Source organism: Polypterus senegalus, chromosome 10, assembly GCF_016835505.1.
Source record: "Polypterus senegalus isolate Bchr_013 chromosome 10, ASM1683550v1, whole genome shotgun sequence".
Taxonomy (NCBI): Eukaryota; Metazoa; Chordata; class Cladistia; order Polypteriformes; family Polypteridae; genus Polypterus; species Polypterus senegalus.
This window is the reverse complement of record NC_053163.1, coordinates 10,700,507-10,720,752: the sequence shown is the minus strand read 5'-3', so window position 1 is coordinate 10,720,752 and position 20,246 is coordinate 10,700,507. Positions and strand designations below refer to the sequence as shown.

Sequence of the window (20,246 nt, the reverse complement as noted above, 5' to 3'; positions counted from 1 at the left end):
GAATTGGGCTCCCTTTTTAGCTGGACCCAGGAATACCTCTGGTGCTATGCCGTGTCTCTGTGGATGCACTTCTGCACTGTAGAGAAAGAAGGGCGGTCCTACCCTGACAGCACCCTCTTGTGACATCCAGGGACCCCGACAGGGCTTCATTTTCAGACTCCAATTCCCAAAAACCTCTGTGGGTGTCCCATCTGGGCTGCCACACGAGAACCACTACCACCTGCTGTATGGAGGATAGAACTGCTCCTAAGTTCCAGCTTCCGCTGGTCCAGCTATTATTTTATACCAGCTGGGTACAAAGTTATCTTTGTGTCCAGCTGGCCAATCCATCTATGAGGGACATTCAAAATGTTTCTGCACTTTTATATTTTCATTGGAAACGGTGAAGGTGGGAGGAGTAATAATTGGGAATTAAAAAGGTGGTATGACGCTGCGAAAATTACATCGCAAAGGAAGCTGACCATGTAGAAAAGTGATGTCATTTATTTTTGAAATTCTTAATTCCTCTCAGGCCTCCTGTCCAGGTTGTAAACTATGCTCCTCTCCAGCTGGGATGCCTGTTCTTATCCTACAATAGATACAGCCAGCTTACAGATGGCTTAACGTCTACTACAGAGCTGATTGTGTGGCGATTGGTTACTTGGAGAAAGAAAAGGAAGGACAGGAATTGGAGTTAGTATGTTTGAAAGAGGCAGTACTGCTGCAATAAATTATCTCATTAAAGGTTGTGCATGGCGCAGCAAGCATCTTGTATGAGGCAGGAACAATCTGTGGACCGGGCGCCAGTTCGTCACTATAACTGTGCCACAGTCTTCCCATGTTTAACACATGCTTTAATTCCTATCATCATGAAAATGATATCAAGTAAGCATCTCAGTATTTAAATTATTCAGAGAGCTGTGATATCTTGAATGTAATGGATTCTGTGTCCTGTCGGAGGAAGAGAAAGCCCATTTAAGAAGCACGTAGTGATTCACACACATAGAGTACATAGAAGATCCAATACAAAACAAAGCATTTAACGTGCTACTTTAATTACGATGGGATTTGAGGAACTATTAAATTAAATGATCTTAAGATGAAGTTTATTATTTTTTACTTTAATGACAAAATAAACTACATTATTAAAGTGGAAATTTATAGATTAAAGCTGACATTGTGTGCCTATTTTTTTTCCTCTGTACCCTAATAAGCTTTCATATGACCTGGGCTATGACCCGGCTTATGACTTTAACTTTGATATCTGACAACTTCTTTTTTATTTCGGGCACTGTGCGACTTTCGAGTTTCTCCGACACTCTATGTCACTAGATCAACTTCCTTTTGTTGTTTATATCATGTTGTATGTTTTTCCTTGCCTCCACTTGGTATTCGCTGAAATTCTTCTATTTCCCCCATGCTTTTGCCATTGCCTTTTCACAGAACGTTGAGCTTAAGGGCTATTTATATTGATTTGCATATTCAAAGAGGTGTAATTCTGGGAGGAACTTGGGGAGTGGCAGCAGGTGCAAGCATATTCGTTACTTTTCACACTGACTGGGATTTATGGAGTGGAAGAATGTGGAAGTTGGCAAATGCACAGATTTATGCATCTGGATTTTTTTGTGCATATGAACATTTACGCTTTTGTCCTTACGCCATGTTTTAGTGTGAATTCTACGCATTATGCATGAGGCCTCTGCCGTTCTTATAAACTAAGGTGAAGAGAGAGAACAGAAAAAGTGACAGGAGAGTTCCTTGTGCTTCTCCAGCATGACTCTCACAGAGACAGACAGTGCTTGAGCCTCACAAACTGCAGTCCAGGACACAATGATGTCATCCACCTATATCCACCCTGAGCTTAATCCTTAACAGCAATGGATAAATCAAAAAAACATAATCCTCACACTGCTGCCAGATTTTTCCAACTTTATGGAGCAGATATTCAATGACATGTTTTGCTAACTTGTGTCCAGCAGGCAAACAGCAAGTGTGTCCAATTGGTCTTTCATAAGTAGACTCATATAAGTTCAGGACCAGCTTCTTGAAGGTCTTCATGATATTGGAAGTCAGTGTCATTGGTTTATAGTCATTATGTAAAGATGCGCCTGCTTTCTTTGGAATTGGATCAATACAGGTTTTTGTCCAAAGCAGCAGGACTTCCTGGAGCTTTAGTGACAGAGGACACCACAAAGTCAGTCAGCACAGGCCCTAAGCCTGTGTGGTTGGTCTGAGGCTAGGGATCTGTATTGGTAATGGGAAGGTTGCCGGTTCGAATCCCGTAAATTCCAAAAGGGACTCTGCTCTGTTGGGCCCTTGAGCATGGCCCTTAACCTGCAATTGCTGAGCACTTTGAGTAGTGAGAAATAAATATATATATATATATAAATACAAAGAATTATTATTATTAAGCACTCGGGGCTCAGTTATCTCCTCACTGATAATCAGAGGTTGACTCATCACTTGCTATTCCGTTTGAGGTGGCAGGTGTAAAATACGTACATGAAGTTGTTGCTACAATAAAGTTGGTGTGGTGTTGTTTGTCAAAGGATTTGAAACTTGAAAATCATCCAGCATTCAGTGTTCTACTGCTAAGTAACTGATAACATCAGTAAATGGAAGGATGGATTGAAATGAATGTGAAATAGCCAATGGACATCTGCTAACTGCCACTCCGCAATGTTATATTTTACAAACACAGGTGTCGTTCAGACAGAAGTGGGCAGAGGTGGTTGGGTTGAGGGGGGCGGGGGTTGATTTGGGTGGTCACAAGCTTAGCCCCTCCCAAAGCCACTTGTGTAAGGTCTTCATGTCTTATTTTCCATTGGCTGACTCACTTCATTGCTCCTGCGTTGAGCTGAAGAGATGTTCACTCCTCAGTTCGGATAATGTAGCCTGGCTGACAGTCGTTTTCACATTTTGAAGGAACGAAATCCTTTTCCGAACTGAAGAGCTCAGACGGGGTGACGGCAAATCTCCACTTTTCACTCTTTTTTTAATTCTAACTGCTGTTTATAATCTCACCAACAAGCACCAAGAAGCATGCGATGGATAATTTATTTAACGCTGGCAGGTAAGCCATTTGAGTTTTTATACAGGGTTACAATCAGGATATCAATTGACCGGTGGTACCAAAGGTGTCGTGTCTTTTTTTTTAAATTGACTATTATCATTTCTTTTTATTGTTTCAGGTATTGTGTTGACATCTCCAGGTATGTCCTTATAGAAGACTATTCTTTACATAATAATATAAGGGGATTTATTACAAGTAATGCCAGAAACTATACTTCTTTAGGCAAGAAACTGTGTTTATTGAAGTTATTGAAGCAACTGAGCTTATTGAAGATGAAAAAAGGGAAAAAAAAAAACAAAACGAGGGAATCTTTACGAATCCTGAGCTGCCAGTGTAGTTGAGGTTTTTGGACAGATGAAAATTAAGGAATCATGACCTGAACTAAAAAGTGCAGCAAAAACTTGGAAAATGAAAACTGGTTTGACTGGACTCTTGAAGTGCTTCTTCTTATTTTAGACCATTAAGTAAGAGTCCAGCAAAATATAACAAACAGCATTTAATTACTCATATATAGAAGAATATCAGCCCTTCAGCAACAGTATATATACAGTATATATTCCAATTATTGAACTTAATGATTTTTTAAGCTGATAATATAAGCAGACATTTAAATAACCAAAAAGGACATTCAACAAAAGACACACGGAGCAATATAATAACAGAAAGCATAATAACCAAGCAATGTACAAGATGTCAAAAAAGGCAGACTATAAATTATTACAAAAGGGCTTACATTATGGAAACAAAAAATGTTAAAGTGAACTGAGTGGAAACATTCTCCCACATACACCCCCACATATATACCGATCAGCCACATTTAAACCACTGACAATGTAAAGTGAATGCCATTGATGATCGTGTTACAACGGCACCACACAAGGGTGGAAGATATCAGACAGCAAGTGAACACTCAGTTCTTGAAGGTGATGGAAGCAGAAAAATGGGCAAGCGTAATGATCTGAGTGACTTTGACAAGGGCCAGATTGTGATGGCTAGACAACTGGGTCGGAGCATCTTCAGGTCTTGTGGGGTGCTTCCCGGTATGCAGTGGTTAGTACCTACCAAAAGTGATCCAATCGAAGGACAACTGCTGATCCAGCAACAGGGTCGTAGGTACTCAAGGCTCATCGATGTGGACTGGTCCAATCCAACAGAAGAGCTACTGTTGCACAAAAGTGCTGAAAAATGTAATGGTGGCCATGAGAGGAAGATGTCAGAACACATAGTACATCACAGCTTGCTGTGTTGCCGCAGACCAGACAGAATGCCCATGCTAACTAACCCCTGTCCACTGCCAATAGTGTTTATTGCACATGAGTGTCAAAACTGGACCACAGAGCAATAGAGGAAGGTGGCCTGGTTTGATGAATTACATTTTCTTCTAGATCATGTGGCCAGTCGGGTACTTGTGCATTGTTTACCTGGGGAAGTCATTGTAGCAGGATACATTATGGAAAGAAAGCAAGCCAGTGGAAGCAATTTGATGCTGTGGGCAATGTTCTTCTGGAAAATCTCGGGTCGTGGCATGCATGCGGATGTTACTTTGACACTTACCACCTTTGTAAAGATTGCTGCACACCACACACACACCTTCATGGCAGCAGTATTTCGCTGATGGCAGTGTCCTCATTGTGTGCTAGGCCACAATGCAAAAATTCTTCCGTAATGATTTGAGGAACACGACAAAGAGTTTGGCCTTGCAAATTCCCATTTCAATCCGATCTGTGGAACGTGCTGGAAAAACAGGTTTGATCCATGGAGGCCCCACTTCGCAATGTACAGGACTTAAAGATTCTGCTGCAGATACCACAGGATGCCTTCAGAAGTCTTGTGGAGTCCATGTCTCAACAGTTCAGAGCTGTTCTGATGACATGAAGGGGACCTACAAAATATTAGGCAACATTATATACACAAGGTAGGCAGGAATAGCCATAACTCCAAATACCTGAAATGAATACATATTTTACTTACATACCCTTTGCTGTAGTACTAGGTTGTTGTACCGTGTTAGCCATTATGAATGTAGAGAAAAGCCAAGCAAAATGACCCCTTTTATTGGCTAACTAAAAAGATTACAACATGCAAGCTTTCGAGGCAACTCAGGCCGCTTCTTCAGGCAAGATGTAAATTCTATTATTTATTTATTTATTTACTCAATTTTATTTTAAGAAATGAATGCTTCTGTAATTTTACACTGCATAAAAAACCTAGACTAATTGCATACATAGCGGTTGTTCTCATGTTTAGGCCTGGGGGATTATAATGGCTGCCGATTTTCAGCCCAACCAACTTCTTTTATCCTTAACCTTAATCATGTAAAGTATTTCTTAGTATCCATGGTTTTATGTTAATCAAAAAATCTAAAAAAGTAGATTTATAAAATTGCTGTTTTTGTGTCAAGCACGTCATTATTCTCTTGAACGTGACTCATTTTTATCTAACTGTGAAGTTTCAATTTGTTAATCATTCTTTTAAAATAAATTAATATACAAAGCCTTACACTAATGCTAAGTTTGTATAGTTTTTTATATTTTTTCTTTACATTTTATTCATTTTATTTAAGAAAAATAACATTGCTTATAATCAAGTCGAACGTATGCAAATTCATAGCCAAACTAGGAAAAACTTTTTTTGGATAAACAAAGTGATAATATCAGTGTGTTGTAAATAAGTAAGGAAATAAAATGAATTTTAAAAACTCATTTCTATAAAAAAATAAAATATGCTAAATTGAGAATATAAAATGGGCACACTTAACATGACCTTTCTTTATGTTTACTAAATGCTAACATTTATTAGTTCTTTAACAGCTGATATTTGCTAGTTCAACTTAAAATGTAATAAATTATTCTTATCTATTGAATTAATATCATGTATTATGTATTTTTATATGTTCTATTGATTTTATCTCTCCGCCATTTCATTAGTGTTTACCATTTATCCTTCTAATTGTGTTTGTTACATTTCTTACCTCACACTGTTTTAACTTTGTTGTGTCTTACTGTGAAGAGTTCAACATTTTTGACAGAAAAGATTAAAAAATATTTAAAGAGCTGTCACACAATGAAAATCAAGTGAAGTGAAACATGTATTATTGTATACATTGAATAATGTGAAACTTTATATAAATGTTCACATGCGTGGGTTTTTCATTTCCATTTCTTTATTGATCTCATTGTAATTTAAGCAAAAAACATGAAATTCGATTACATTTTAAATGGTCAGGACATTTATCGAATAGAACCAAAAAAGCATTAGAGAGATTAGAGAAAAGAGACTCCTTAAATCCACCAAGAAATGTGAGAAGGAATGACCACAAATTTTTGTGGAATGTTTGAACAGTGGTGTTAAAATTATAATGAAAGCTCCGTTTTTTATATTTGTTTTTTGTAGAAACACAAGATGCAGTTCTTTTACAAGTAGAACGAAATCAGACAGACAAAGGAGTAGGAGTGACCATCACATGTCTGTTGCCAAAACAGAAAAGTTTCAACATTGAGAGCACATTTGAACTGTACAGGGATGGAGTGCTCTTCGAGTCAAAATCCACGTGGGGTTTGAAGGAGGCAAAATTTCCCATTCAAACCAACACTAAAAGTGAGGAGAGTTACATGTGTGTGTTAAAACTGGGCAAATCCTACATCAAGAAGAGCGCCCCTGTCATTCTCAAGAGCAATGGTGAGGCACGCACTACACTAATGCCTAGTGTCACAAATAGAATTAATTATGTGCTTTGTTTTATAACTTAAATGTAAAGCTTTAAGCCATGTGGTTATTAAAACATGCTCAAAATGATCACATGAACAAACTGGTCTATCTTTATTGTGTGAAGCGGCATTCACCAGTTTGATGGACTGGTGCCCAGTCCAGAGTTGGTCCTTTACTGCCTACTGCTGTGCAGTTTTGGGGACAAAAATCAGTAAGTTGTTAAAATCACAGCGCTTGAGAGTGGCGATGTGTTGTTTGTTGATTAACACATGCAAGTTAAGAATTTCATTACACTCTCTACCTGTGACAGTAATGACTCCATAACAGTAGAAGCTGATAAATTGAAAATGTGCGTCACAAGAAAAATATTTTAGATAATATTCTTCTGTTTCTCCAAAACAGAGGCAGTTAGCCCGACGAGATCCACAGCAACAGGCAAGTAAATGAACAAAAATTTCAAATTATAGCAAAAATAATAATTGCTGAATACATGAAATGTCTGTTAAAGTCTTCTTCTTTCTTCTTTTGTTGACTGCCATATATACGGTCAGTTCCTCCATTGTATTCTGTCTTCTGCTGTGCTTTTCATTTCTTGGTATGATTTACCATCTTTCAGGTAATCACCAGTCCCAGTTTGGCCTTCCTCTTGATTTCTTCCCTTCTACCTTTGCCCTAGTTTTTTAGTATTTTGCAAATGACTTTTCTTTAATCATTTTTCATGAACGGGAAGTTTCTTTAAAAATATTACATAATATACTTTCTTTGCAGAATTATTTGAATACTAAAAAGAATTATATTTTCGTCTCTATTTTTCTGTTCAGGCTCTTATGGGATTGGCGGTCGGTCGCTACAAATTAAAAATATCGAGTACAGAACGGCAATACCTCCTCACTGTGATCGTCAGGCGCATTTAGCCACTCCGACAGGTCTCTCGCTTATATGCTCCTGTATCACACTATATTCTCTCTCCATCATTGCTGTGTGTGCATTAATTGGAACTGCAGAACCGTTGATTTTGCCAAAATTTGTTACGTGATAGCATAAATTCTGATAGATTATTGTATTGTCATCGATACTGGACACGTATGCAATATTTGAAGAAATTCGCTTCACCAAAAGTGGGTTTAAAATCAGTTGCAAGATTTGATCCAGACAAACAAACAGAAAGAGGAGTCAAGTTAAATAAAATCATTTAAAAATTAAATAAATCTATCTCCTCTTAGTTCATGTCCCGTCCAGTTTTGTTACCTTCATCTCCCTGCTTCCAACACTTTTTCACTCGTTCATTTATCCATCTAACTGACCTTTCCCATCCTCCTCCATAGCCACAGTTCTAATGCTTCCAATCCTTTTTCATCCCCTTTCGTTGTTGCCCATGTCTCTGCTCCATATGATGCAACACTCCCGAGTACTGTTGTTATTATTCTTTTCTTTAATGGACGCTCTCCAGTGACCTGAGATGAAAATTGGACGCCTTTAAAATGTGTCTCTTTGGAGAATCCTTGGGTACCGTTGGTTTGACTGTGTGTTGCTCATGGAGTCCCGAATGAGGCACATGACTTCAGTTACGGCACTACGGCTATGTGGTGCGATTCCTTGAGGGTGATCCGGCTCACAGAATTCTCATTGTTGAGAACCTAAATGGATGTGCCAGGTCAAAGGAACACCCACGTAACACCTGGCTGTGGCAGATAGAGGGTCATTTCCAATGGGTTGGGCTTGGCCGAGAGTCTACCTGGGGGGTTGCCAACCAGGATCCCAACCTGTTTCATAGGATGGTGGGTGTGGCAACCACCCTATACCAGTGCAGGCTCCCCAACCTGACCTGACCAGACCAGACCATATATCTTGCATGTGTAATCTCATTTGTTCATTAGTTTCTGTAGCCCTTCATTGTTCTTCAATGTCTTTGAAGTCTTCATTGTTTGATGTGATTGCTTTTTCAACTGCAAATCTTATCGATGCAATCCATCTTCCTCCAAGTTTCTCACCTGACTTGTGGTTTGTGATTGCTTCTTTAATTATTCTTTTCCATGTACTGTAGATGTTAAACAGGATTGGTGTGAGTGAGCTTCCCTGTCTATTACCACTTCCTATTTGCGATTCTTGTGTTAGTCTGCATGTGGTTCTTACTTGATGTACAAATTCCTAATTAGTCTAATCTACTCAAAAGTCTCTCAATATGCCTAGTAGTTTTACCCAGTTTCCTCGGTCAAATGCTTTCTTAGTTAAAGTAGATTTTACCTAAATAGCTACAAATGTCCACTGAAATGACACACTGAGAGGCAAAGATTGTAGGCTTTCATGTCCTCCAAATCTTGTAAACTTCATAAATGTTCAATGATTTATTGAGTTGTTCATTAAACTGAAGATGGCTTCCTTTGCAGGTCATAGTGATTGTACTTACTATACGTGTTTTTCTTTCTTTTCAGATAGTGCTGGCAAACAATCAGGTAAGGTAACACTATAAGAAAAAGCAGAATTGTGTTAATCCCAATAAAATGTATTTTTAATACTCTTCTGATTTCATTAGGACATAAGTCACTCAGTCATTTATGTGTGAATTGTTACTTTCTCATATACAAAGTACAGGGAAAGTATTTTAATCGTCCAGACATTTGATGTCGAGATTTTGATTAATCTCAAAGTTTTAGACCTCTCTGGCTTTCTTGTATGCGAAGTATAGGGAAAATATTGGAATCCTCTTTTTGATGAATCTCAACGTTTTAGACCTTCCTGAGTCCGATTTACTTTCTCACAGGGAAAGTATTGTAATCATCCAAAAATACGATTTTAGTGAATCTCGATGTTTTAGATCTTCCCGAGTCCGAAAATACTATTTTTGGAATTATGTCTGTGTGTCTGTCTCTGTGTGTCTGTACACTTTCACTTCGGTCAACCAAATTTTGCAAACAAGTATTAGGTACAAAACATAGATTTCTATCAACTTTGGGGCTATTTCCACTAACCAGAAGTGGTAGTTTACCTTTTATTCATGCAGCTGCAGAGTCCAATTTGTTAAACTTTACTTTTATAATAATTGTTAAATATATTATTAATTTGATTTGATTTCTTGTTGATGATTCTTTAATGTACATAATATAAAAAATATAATCATTGTCTTGCAGTTTATGCCTCAAATATCCATCCCTATATCTGCGTGTATGAGAAAGTCGAAGGGAGACCACTCCTGATTTTCTTTATATTAATTTTGGGTATTTGTTAGTTAATCTGGGTGTTTATTTTACTACAGGTCTCAATGGTAAAAAATTTTAATGTTAAAATTACATAAATACATATATCACCAAGATCATTTCCAATGGCAGAAAAGGAGCATTCTGAAAAAACATGTGTGATTGTTTTTGCAGTAAGTGTACTGTGGTAGTAGTAAATGGGAGCTGCGCTTTGTAGGAACATAAATGTTTTGATGAAAGTAGGCCGTTCAATCCAGCAAAGCCATTAAGTCTCTATTTTACACAAAAACTTTGCAAAATAACCCTGAGTGGATATTTGAAAGACCCCAAAGTATTACTGTCACCTATGCTACTTGGTAAAGTATTCCAAGTGTCTGTTTTTCAGTGTAAGGTATAATATTAGTGCTACATTTAATCGGAATCCATCTATTCACCAAACACTTCAGCCCACAGTCCTTTAATTAGTCTTGTTCCGCAACTTTCTTTAGCAGTTTTTATAATATGCAGAGCATAACTGACTACATTTTTCCATATAACATTAACCTACTGTGTTTCATAGTTTAAATATCACCTCTGTCAACTTATAACCCATATGTTGAGCTGCAAAATATCCAATTAATTGGCTTTCTTAATGGCTTTTACATCCTGGATGTAGACAGTAGCCAGTCAACTCTCAAGTCCTTTTCAAAAGATGACCCTTCAATCTTCAGACGTGCTCAGTATTCTGTAGTTATAGCTAATTCTTATACAACACGATAATTAAGTGTTAGGGAACCTATCGGCAAACTCTGCATAATTGCTTTCAATATTAAAAGAAAATGTGATTATACAGTCATATGAAAAAGTTTGGGAACCCCTCTTAATACTTTGGGGTTTTGTTTATCATTGGTTGAGCTTTCAAAGTAGCAACTTCCTTTATATATCTGACATGCCTTATGGACACAGTAGTATTTCAGCAGTGACATTAAGTTTATTGGATTAACAGAAAATATGCAATATGAATCAAAACAAAATTAGACAGGTGCATAAATGTGGGCACCCCAACAAAGATATGACATCAATACTTAGTTGAGTCTCCTTTTGCTCCTTTGAGCCTCTAGACGCCTCCTATAGCCTTTGATGAGTGTCTGGATTCTGGATGGAGGTATTTTTGGCTTTTCTTCTATACAAAATCTCTCCAGTTCAGTTTAATTTGATGGACAGCCTGCTTCAAATCATCCCATAGATTTTCAATGATATTCAAGTCAGGGGACTGTGATGGCCAGTCCAGAACATTGTACTTCTGCTTCTGCAGGAATGCCTTTGTAGATTTTGAACTGTGTTTTGGGTCATTGTCTTGTTGGAATATCCAACCCCTGCGTAACTTCAACTTTGTGACTGATGCTTGAACGTTATCCTGAAGAATTTGTTGATATTGGGTGGAATTCATCTGACCCTCGACTTTAACAAGGGCCCCAGTCACTGAACTGGCCACACAGCCCCACAGCATGATGGAACCTCCACCACATTTGACAGGAGGTAGCAGGTGTTTTTTCTTGGAATGCGGTGTTCTTCTTCCGCCATGCAAAGCGCTTTTCGTTATGACCGAATAACTCCATTTTTGTCTCATCAGTTCAAAGCACTTTGTTCCCAAATGAATCTGGCTTGTCTAAATGAGCATTTACATACAACAAGCGACTCTTTTTGTGGCGTGAGTGCAGAAAGGGCTTCTTTCTTATCACCCTGCCATACAGATGTTTTTTGTGCAAATTGCGCTGAATTGTAGAACGATTTACAGATACACCATCTGCAGCGAGATGTTCTTGCAGGTCTTTGGAGGGGATCCGTGGGTTGTCTGTAACCATTCTTACAATCCTATGCATATGCCGCTCCAGTATTTTTCTTGGCCTGCCAGACCTGAGTTGGTTTAACAGCAACTGTGCCCGTGGCCTTCCATTTCCTGATTCCATTCCTTACAGTTGAAACTGACAGTTTAAACCTCTGAGATGGCTTTTTGTAGCCTTCCCCTAAACCATGAGACTCAACAATCCTTGTTTTCAGATCTTTTGAGAGTTGCTTTGAGCATCCCATGCTGTCTGTCGCTCTTCAGAGGAGAGTCAAAGGGAAGCACAACTTGCGATTGACCACCTTAAATACCTTTGACCACTCATGACTGGACACTCCTGTCTATGAAGTTCAAGGCTTAACGAGCTCATCCAACCAATTAATCAGCATTGAGCAGTGACAGGCATTCAAATCAGCAAAATGACAAGGGGACCCACATTTGTGCACAGCCAGTTTTTCACATTTGATTTAATTTCATACAACTAAATACTGCGTCACTAAATCTTTGTTCTGAAAACCCTCCAGTACTCAGATGTTCCTAGGAAATGAAAGACATACCACTGTTATCTTTTATGTTGAAAGGAGAGTCAATTATTATGCAGGCTGAGAGGCTGTGAGGGGTTCTCAAACTTTTTTATATGAGTGTATGTATTATGACTAACTTCTTTAAACACTCATGGATAAAAGTTACAAGAGTTACATCTTATTTAAATTAACCTTTAGTTCTGTTTCTGGGACTACAGCGAGGCTTTCAACTTCTTACCAGGTGAAGAATTTTGAAAAATGAGAACATTTACAATTACATTTTCTGTATTTGTAATTTCCTCTTAACTTCATTAATGATTATGTCACTCTTAAAATGCTGGAAGAACCTACTACGCTCAACTTTTAAATTAGATTGGATAGATTAGATAAAACGTTATTGATCCCGTGGGGAAATTCAGATACATACAGCAGCAGGAACATAAAAAAGAAGAATACACAGGACAAATAATACATCCAATCAATCAATAAAAATAAACTTAATCAGCACATAAGTAGAAGCATTGAATTGTCTGCTATTCTTCTTTAATGGCCTGTTGGGATTTCTAATATTTTTTTAACTGTTGTCATTACTAGACGTGAATTACATTAGTACCTGAACTTTTCTCATGTTTATTTGTTTTGTCTCTTTATTTCACCCTCAGATTCACCTTTGAATTGGTTAGGTAAGTTAAAACTGTTGTCTCCGTGTCAAAGGAACTTCTTCCGAAGCATCAGCCTTAATCGATATTCAAACTGAAGCATCTCTGGTCAGCCTCAGAACCCCAATGTGGGTTGCAGACCAGGATTACACCTTTAGCTTACTAAGGAACCCCAGTCATTGTAATTTAAACAAGTTAGACGATGTACGTCTGGCGTATTTTTCAGGTGTGTCAGGTGACTAAGTTAACGGATATGAAAGTTGGAGCATTTCGCATTTTACTTGATCCACGAGTCAGTTATTACAGTTTTGTTTATTAAATAATTTTGGGTGACACTTTAGTTTAGGTTCTGCAAAAATGCATCTATTACTCAGTTACTCTTATGTAATAAGACAAGACCTTAACAAGGGCTTCTCTTGGTCTACATAGCACTTTTAAAACATCATTTGATTGGTCGTTCATCTGAGTGCTGTGTGGCACAGGAGCACCAGGCAGGAACCCACTCAGACACAGGGAGGACCCTGGACGTGAACCCTGGTCTCTTTACTTTGAGGCGGCGGCAGTACCACTGCCCCACTATGTCTTATATTGGAATAATCTGATTTAATAATTGATTAATAATAATATTCAGTAATGTTCAATTTAAGCAGCTTTCAAATTACAGGATACGACAAATGCATACTTTACTGAGCAATGCTTAAGAAGACATTCTGCATTGAGTTCCTGAATTTTAGGTTAAACACTTCAAGCCTAAATTTTATTAGGTGGGCTGAATGATGCTATCGTGTGCATTTTTTATATGGACTTGCTCAGAATAAACATGAATATTCTTTTCTTCAAGCTCTCTTCATCACTGCAGGGGTGATTCTCTTCCTGATGTCAGTAGCAGGAGGAATAGTCACCTTTCTCATTAGGAAAAAAAGTAAGTTATGTTTGAGTCATGAACAGTCTGCCTTAACGGTCAACATAAATGTTATTCTACAAATCCTTAAGATATGTCTGTGATTGTGACGGACTTTGTTGTTAATCATTGGCAGTTTCTATCCTTAGAAATAAAGTGTTCAAATACCAAGGATCTAGTATGTGTCCTTTCATTTTCAGCCATATAACTTAAAATGTAATAATTAAATTAGCACCCCCCTTTATGAGCAGTCAAAGTAAATGACACCTTTTATTGGCTTCTTACCTGAAGAAGAGGCCTTGAAAGCTTGCATATTGTAATCTTTTTAGTTAGCCAATAAAAGGTGTCATTTTGCTTGACTTCTCATTTCATCCATAATGGCGAACATGTTACAACACCCTACTACTACATCCCCTTTATAAAAGGGTAATTGTATGTGCATCTGTATGGTTGCTGTGATCTGTCATTTTAACAGATGGCACATCACAAACATTAACACTGCTTTTATGAATCCCAAACCAAATGGCAAATAACAGAGACCTATGCATTGCATTTGTCATTCCAAGAGATGCTGCATCATAAACATCACACTGATTTCATGAACCACATGCCAAATGACATACAACAGAGACACATGCATTGCAATCGTCATTCCTACAGAGGGTGCATCACAAACATCAACACTAACGTCATGAATCCCATCCCAAATGGCATATAACAGAGATGTGTACATTGTATTTGTCATTCCACCAGATGCCACCTCAGAAATATTTGTAGTAATGCATTTTGTTACTATAGGATGGTCCAGATCTAATTATGCAATTTTCATTACTCTATAAGTTATTAAGTTAATTACATAGAAAATCACCCGAAAAATCCCGGACCATCGAGAAATGTGCAAACTGATGACATGAAGAATCGTTTTTGCGCTGAACTGGAATCGTCCCCGCATAAATCAAAGTCATCCAGATGATCTGGATCTGCATAATTAGATCTGGACCACCCTGTATATGCATGATAGACGGTGAACTGCAAATGCTAACACAGATGTCTATGTTGATTACTTAAATTTCAAACCATTTTAGGCAGGTAGCACAGCTAATGCTAACATAATAAAGCAAACACTTAATCGTCACCAGTGTCCTAAGTGAGTAATTCACTTTTGTTACAGATAATGTTATGTTTTTCTCCATTACAGATAATGAAACTAACAGAGACTGTTCAGCACTGGTAAGTATTTCCATCCAAGTTACTAATGAAAAATATAATTTTCAAGCTTCAACAGTGCACACAATTGAAAAAAAACTAACAAACTAAGCAATAAAAAAAAAAATTATAATTTAATGGAAATTCTAAAAAGTTTGCATGAAATTTGATAAAATGAATGAATGAATAAACTGATGTGGCAGCCCATTCTGCATTTCCAGTGTTATGTGCTATTTTTTCCATTTTAAATGAGCCTTTAGCACACACGTCTGTGGACATATGGGAGGAAATACAGAGGACTCTGAGGAAAATCCACACAAGGAAAAAGGAGAATATGCAAACTAGAAAAAAAAAAAACAACTTACTAAATTATTTTTAACAATCACTCAGGACAGGTTTTTGTTGTAACCCAGTCGCTTAATTACAAACCAATCCTTACTGATAACAGATCTTATTTAATTCCATGGCTTGCTACTGTTTTAACTCTGCCATGTCAGCTCATTCTTATATTGCAGATTCTTTTTTCCTTTCCATGGATGTCACCCAAATGATTTGAAGCCATAAATGGATAATTAATTCTCAGTCCTTCACATTTTATTCAGCTTTCTTCCAAAAAGTATTATTATTACAAGGAATACACACAGGTGTAAATATTAGACAAGTTAGATGGATGTTCTGTATAAACCATTTTGTATTGACTTTTTAAATTGTGATGATGGCAACATTTGCACATTGCCATTTTCCAGAATTTTGCAGCACAGATTCATGGGAGCAGCCACCTTGTTTACAGCTGCTGTTGTCCTTTGTGGTTATATAATACAGATATCACGACATGCTTTCTCAATGTACTTCACCTATAAAAGATGGTGGCACATAGTAGTTTGCTATCCACTCATTTGATCTCTTTCAAACAAGAAAGTATAAAGAAAAATCTTCTGTAGTGAGAGTTTCAGCGAGAGTTTTCACCTTGTTTATTCTTTTTGTTACTTTCTAGATTTTGACTTTCTCTCCTTTCTCATGTTGTCTGATTTAACTAATACTTTGTTTATTGTCAAAGTTACTTTCTAAGTAGGAGTAGTTTTATGGAGTCGAGCTATTTGTAAAAGCAGAGTTAATGGTTGTTATGTGCCATTTGTTGGAATGATACAAGCAATGCATATGTCTCTTTTAATGTCATTTGGTATGGGATTCGCAAAAGCAGTGTTAATATTTGTGATGTACCATCTGTTGGAATGATAAATACAACACATATGTCTCAGTTATATGCCATTGGTATGGGATTTGTAAAAGTAGTGTTAATGTTTGTGATTCACTGTCTGTTGGAATGACAGAGACATAGCAACCAGGCAGACAAACACTTATTCTTTTAACAATGCATTCTGTGCACATGACAACAAACTTGAGCTTGATGTCACACACAGACAAGCATACACATATAATACAGCATAACAGTGTCCCCCGTAGTGCTGTTTGATAATGTCAGGTGTCACCTGTAACACGGGTAATAGGAAATATTTTAATTCAAATTAGTGATTTTTGACTTCAGAGATCCAAATGGCTAATTTTACTTTTTAATTTGTTGTTATTTCAGAATGATGCTCCTCAAGATGCGTCTGTTATTTACTCCGAGGTGAAACTCAAGAAATGCACCACCAGTGAAATGGCCAAACAGGAGGACTGCAATATGGTGTACTCAAAAATTACCTTAAAATCCAAGACTTGTACTGTGCCACTCCAGTCTGAGAATGCCGAAATACACACTGAAGAGAGGCTGTGCTGACCATACCGTGAAAACTAATGGAGGCATGACGTGTGGTTAAAGCTTTGGACCTCAAACCCTGAGGTTGTGAGTTCAAATCCCACTGCTGACACCTGTGTGTTCCTGAGCAAGTCACTTCACCTGCTTGTGCTACAATTGGAAAAGCAAAAAAAAAATGGAACCAATTGTATCATAAATGTTGTAAGTCGCCTTGGATAAAGGTGGCAGTAAAATAAGTAAAGAAGATGGGAGGTGAAACATTCCAGTCCACGTGAGCTGTGGAGAATTGTAAATTATTGTCACTTTTTCACTTCACTCATTTAATTAAAGTGTTTGGATTTCTGTTTCATTTGGTTCTCCTAGTAAGTTCTCAGTAATATTCAATCTGATCTGGTCGCTCGTCTTCTCTGCACAGGATAGACACACCGGTTTATGTCACCCTGGCTTCCTTTTCCCAACTCTTAATTGCTTCCTTTAGTCTCCATTCTCTGTTTTTCATTGCTTCTTGTTAATTAACAATTAACTTGGCCGCATTTACAATTGTGTGTGGTCGTCATGAAGAATCTGTTTTCGAAGAATATTTCAAAAGTAAGAAAAGATAAAAGATTGAGAATTATCGATCTGGTCCGATCCACAAATCATTTGGAAAATATTCTCTAAAAGAAAAAGCCACACCAAAAGAAAGAGCCAGCAAGGCAAAGTGGCAACGCTAATAAGCCGAAAAACGAAACGACAAGTTCTGTTATTAGAACGTTAGAAAAAACTTAGATGAGAGCAGGGCACTCAGAACGACAAAGCTACTATTCATTTAAACCCCGCAAAATAACCTCAAGTCGTGTTTTGAAGGTCCCTAAAGTCTTCCCGTCTATCATATTACTTGGTCACTTACTGTATTCCATGCGTTTTTTTGCAAATGTTTTTCATCTCCATGCTCTTGCTGAACTCATTTTAAAGTAGCAGTCTTGATCCACTGGTCTAATTCCCATCATAATTTTAAGCACTTCTCAATCAGAGATCAGTTATCGAATTCTACATTAGGGTTGGAACAAAAGACTGCAGGACTCAATTTGAGAGCAACTACTGCCTAATCATGGAATTCTGTTTTTACTGAGGTGGCTGCAATATTGAATTGAAAATTACAAACCACAGATTAACAAAAAACTCTAGCAAAAAATAATCTTTGTATTCTCTGTTACTTACCCCATTTTGTTTGTATTAATAGCCAAGAAAAAAATTTTGTGACATTCTCCTCATGAACCGCTCCATACTCTCAGTTATATTCAATCTGATAACCTGTCACCACTGCACAGGATACACTTACCGGTTTACGTTATCCAGACGTATTTTTTCCCAATCCATGATTGCTTCCTTTACCTTCATTCTTTGTTTTTCATTGCTCTTTTCTTGAGGAAGTTAATTTTATTGAGAGTAATCTTTTCAACAGTAGCTACACCACTGGGTTGAAGATTACAAAGCCACAGATTAAAGAAATACTCCAGTTAAAAATAATACTTTCTTTTTCCCCGGGTTATTTAACTCCTCTAGTAGCACTGTAGTAATAACAAAAAACACATTTTTCATCTCATGTGTTCATGCAGAATGGAGATAACAAAATTCCAGGTACAATGAGGTTCAAGGTTCAAAATTAAGGTTCAAAATTAAAAAGTCAATGAGAAAAGTTATAATTCATGTGTCAGATGTGTAGTCGCATGTTCAGGGCAAATGGGCGACAGACAACTCTGTGAAAGGACGACTCGGCGACATCCTTTAACAGTTAGGTAATAGGTTCAAACAGATTTTTTTATGATATTTAAATGACAACGTAGGGCAAATCCACAGAATCACCTGCTTTACGAGAGTCCCAATACGGTGAGAGTAAAGATATTCCTTAAACCAGGGGTGTCGAACTCCAGTCCTGGAGGGCCGCAGTGGCTGCAGGTTTTCATTCTAACCATCTTCTTAATTAGTGACCAGTTTTTGATGCTGATTAACTTCTTTAGCCTTAGCTTTAATTAGCTTGACTCAGGCCCCTTAGTTGTTTTTTCCTTAATTAGCAGCCGGACAGTAATGAGACATAAAACAAGCAGGACATGACCAGCTCACCTGTACCCATCAAACAAAATCTGAAAATAAAGATGAAGGTCTCAGTAAGGTTGATCCCTCAGGTTACCAAAACATTTTAGGAGTTCTTAGAAAAAAACAGAATATCAACAGTTTTGGAAATGTCTGCTTTGGCAAAAAGAGAGCAGCAACAAGCCATGGAATTGAATAACGGGTTTAATTAACAGTGAGAATCAGCTTCTCATTAAGGAACTGGTTGGAGTTTGAAGCCCCAATGTAGCTGGTCATCTCTTGGCTCGTTTCATGTCTCATTTCTGTTTGGCTGTCATTTAATGAGGACAAGAATCAATTCAGAGGACTTAATCCTTAAAAACTGGCCTTTTAAAACAGAGGGAAAAGAAGTTTATTAGCAGTGAAAACTGGACACTGATTAGGAAAAGGGTTAGAATGAAAACCTGCAGCCACTGCAGCCCTCCAGGTCTGGAGTTTGACACCCGTGCCTTAAACCGTACTCACATGTCACCTTTTGTATTCTAACTATCGTTATCATACGATTATAATCAATACTATTTATATAAAGGATTAGCAATTTTTATTTTTATAACTTTTATGGACAGAATTTCTAGGCGCAGCCAGGGCATTGAGGGGGTCTGGTTTGGTGGGCTCAGGATAGGGTCACTGCTTTTTGCAGATGATGTTATCCTGTTTGCTTCATCAGGCTGTGATCTTCAGCTCTCTCTGGATCGGTTCGGAGCCGAGTGTGAAGTGGCTGGGATGAGAATCAGCACCTCCAAATCCGAGACCATGGTCCTCAGCCGAAAAAGGGTGGAGTGCCCTCTCAGGGTTGGGGGCGAGATCCTGCTTCAAGTCGAGAAGTTCAAGTATCTCGGGGCCTTGTTCACGAGTGAGGGAAGAATCGATAGGCGGATTGGTGCGGCGTCCGCAGTGATGCGAGCTCTGCATCGGTCTGTGGTGGTGAAAAAGGAGCTGAGCGGTAAGGTAAAGCTCTCAATTTACCAGTCGATCTACGTTCCTACCCTCACCTATGGTCATGAGCTATGGGTAGTGACTGAAAGAACAAAATTGTGAATACAAGCGGCTGAAATGAGTTTCCTCCACAGGTTGTCCAGGAGGAGCTCAGAGTAGAGCTGCTGCTCCTCTGCATTGAGAGGAGTCAGATGAGGTGGCTCGGGCATCTGATCAGGGTGCCTCCTGGTTTATTTATTTTGAGTATTTATAGATGCCATGCACAACCCAGTGCGCCTGCACCAATCACTAGTCCAGGCCTCTCTCTTCAATGCCTTTCCTTCTGACTGCCTCCACTCCTCTCCTCCAGGTTTTGTTCTCTTTCACCGGA

The 20,246-nt window shown here is 38.0% G+C and overlaps 1 protein-coding gene across 1 annotated transcript; it reads left to right on the top strand.

Moving 5' to 3' along the window:
• Nucleotides 1–2,883: 2,883 nt before the first annotated feature.
• Nucleotides 2,884–16,925, top strand: LOC120536371. Its single transcript, XM_039764696.1, has 7 exons — nt 2,884–3,052; nt 3,171–3,191; nt 6,446–6,730; nt 9,193–9,213; nt 13,804–13,884; nt 15,062–15,093; nt 16,661–16,925. Exons 1-7 carry the CDS (start codon nt 3,022–3,024, stop codon nt 16,847–16,849), a joined length of 660 nt encoding a protein of 219 aa, XP_039620630.1. The 5' UTR covers nt 2,884–3,021; the 3' UTR covers nt 16,850–16,925.
• Nucleotides 16,926–20,246: the final 3,321 nt, after the last annotated feature.

Excerpts from the sequence above, each read along its gene's own strand:
- LOC120536371 (XM_039764696.1), top strand. The coding sequence starts at position 3,022 with ATGCGATGGATAATTTATTTAACGCTGGCAG. Across the intron at positions 3,192-6,445 it reads TATTGTGTTGACATCTCCAG|AAACACAAGATGCAGTTCTT; the intron begins GTATGTCCTTAT and ends TGTTTTTTGTAG. Across the intron at positions 15,094-16,660 it reads ACAGAGACTGTTCAGCACTG|AATGATGCTCCTCAAGATGC; the intron begins GTAAGTATTTCC and ends TTGTTATTTCAG.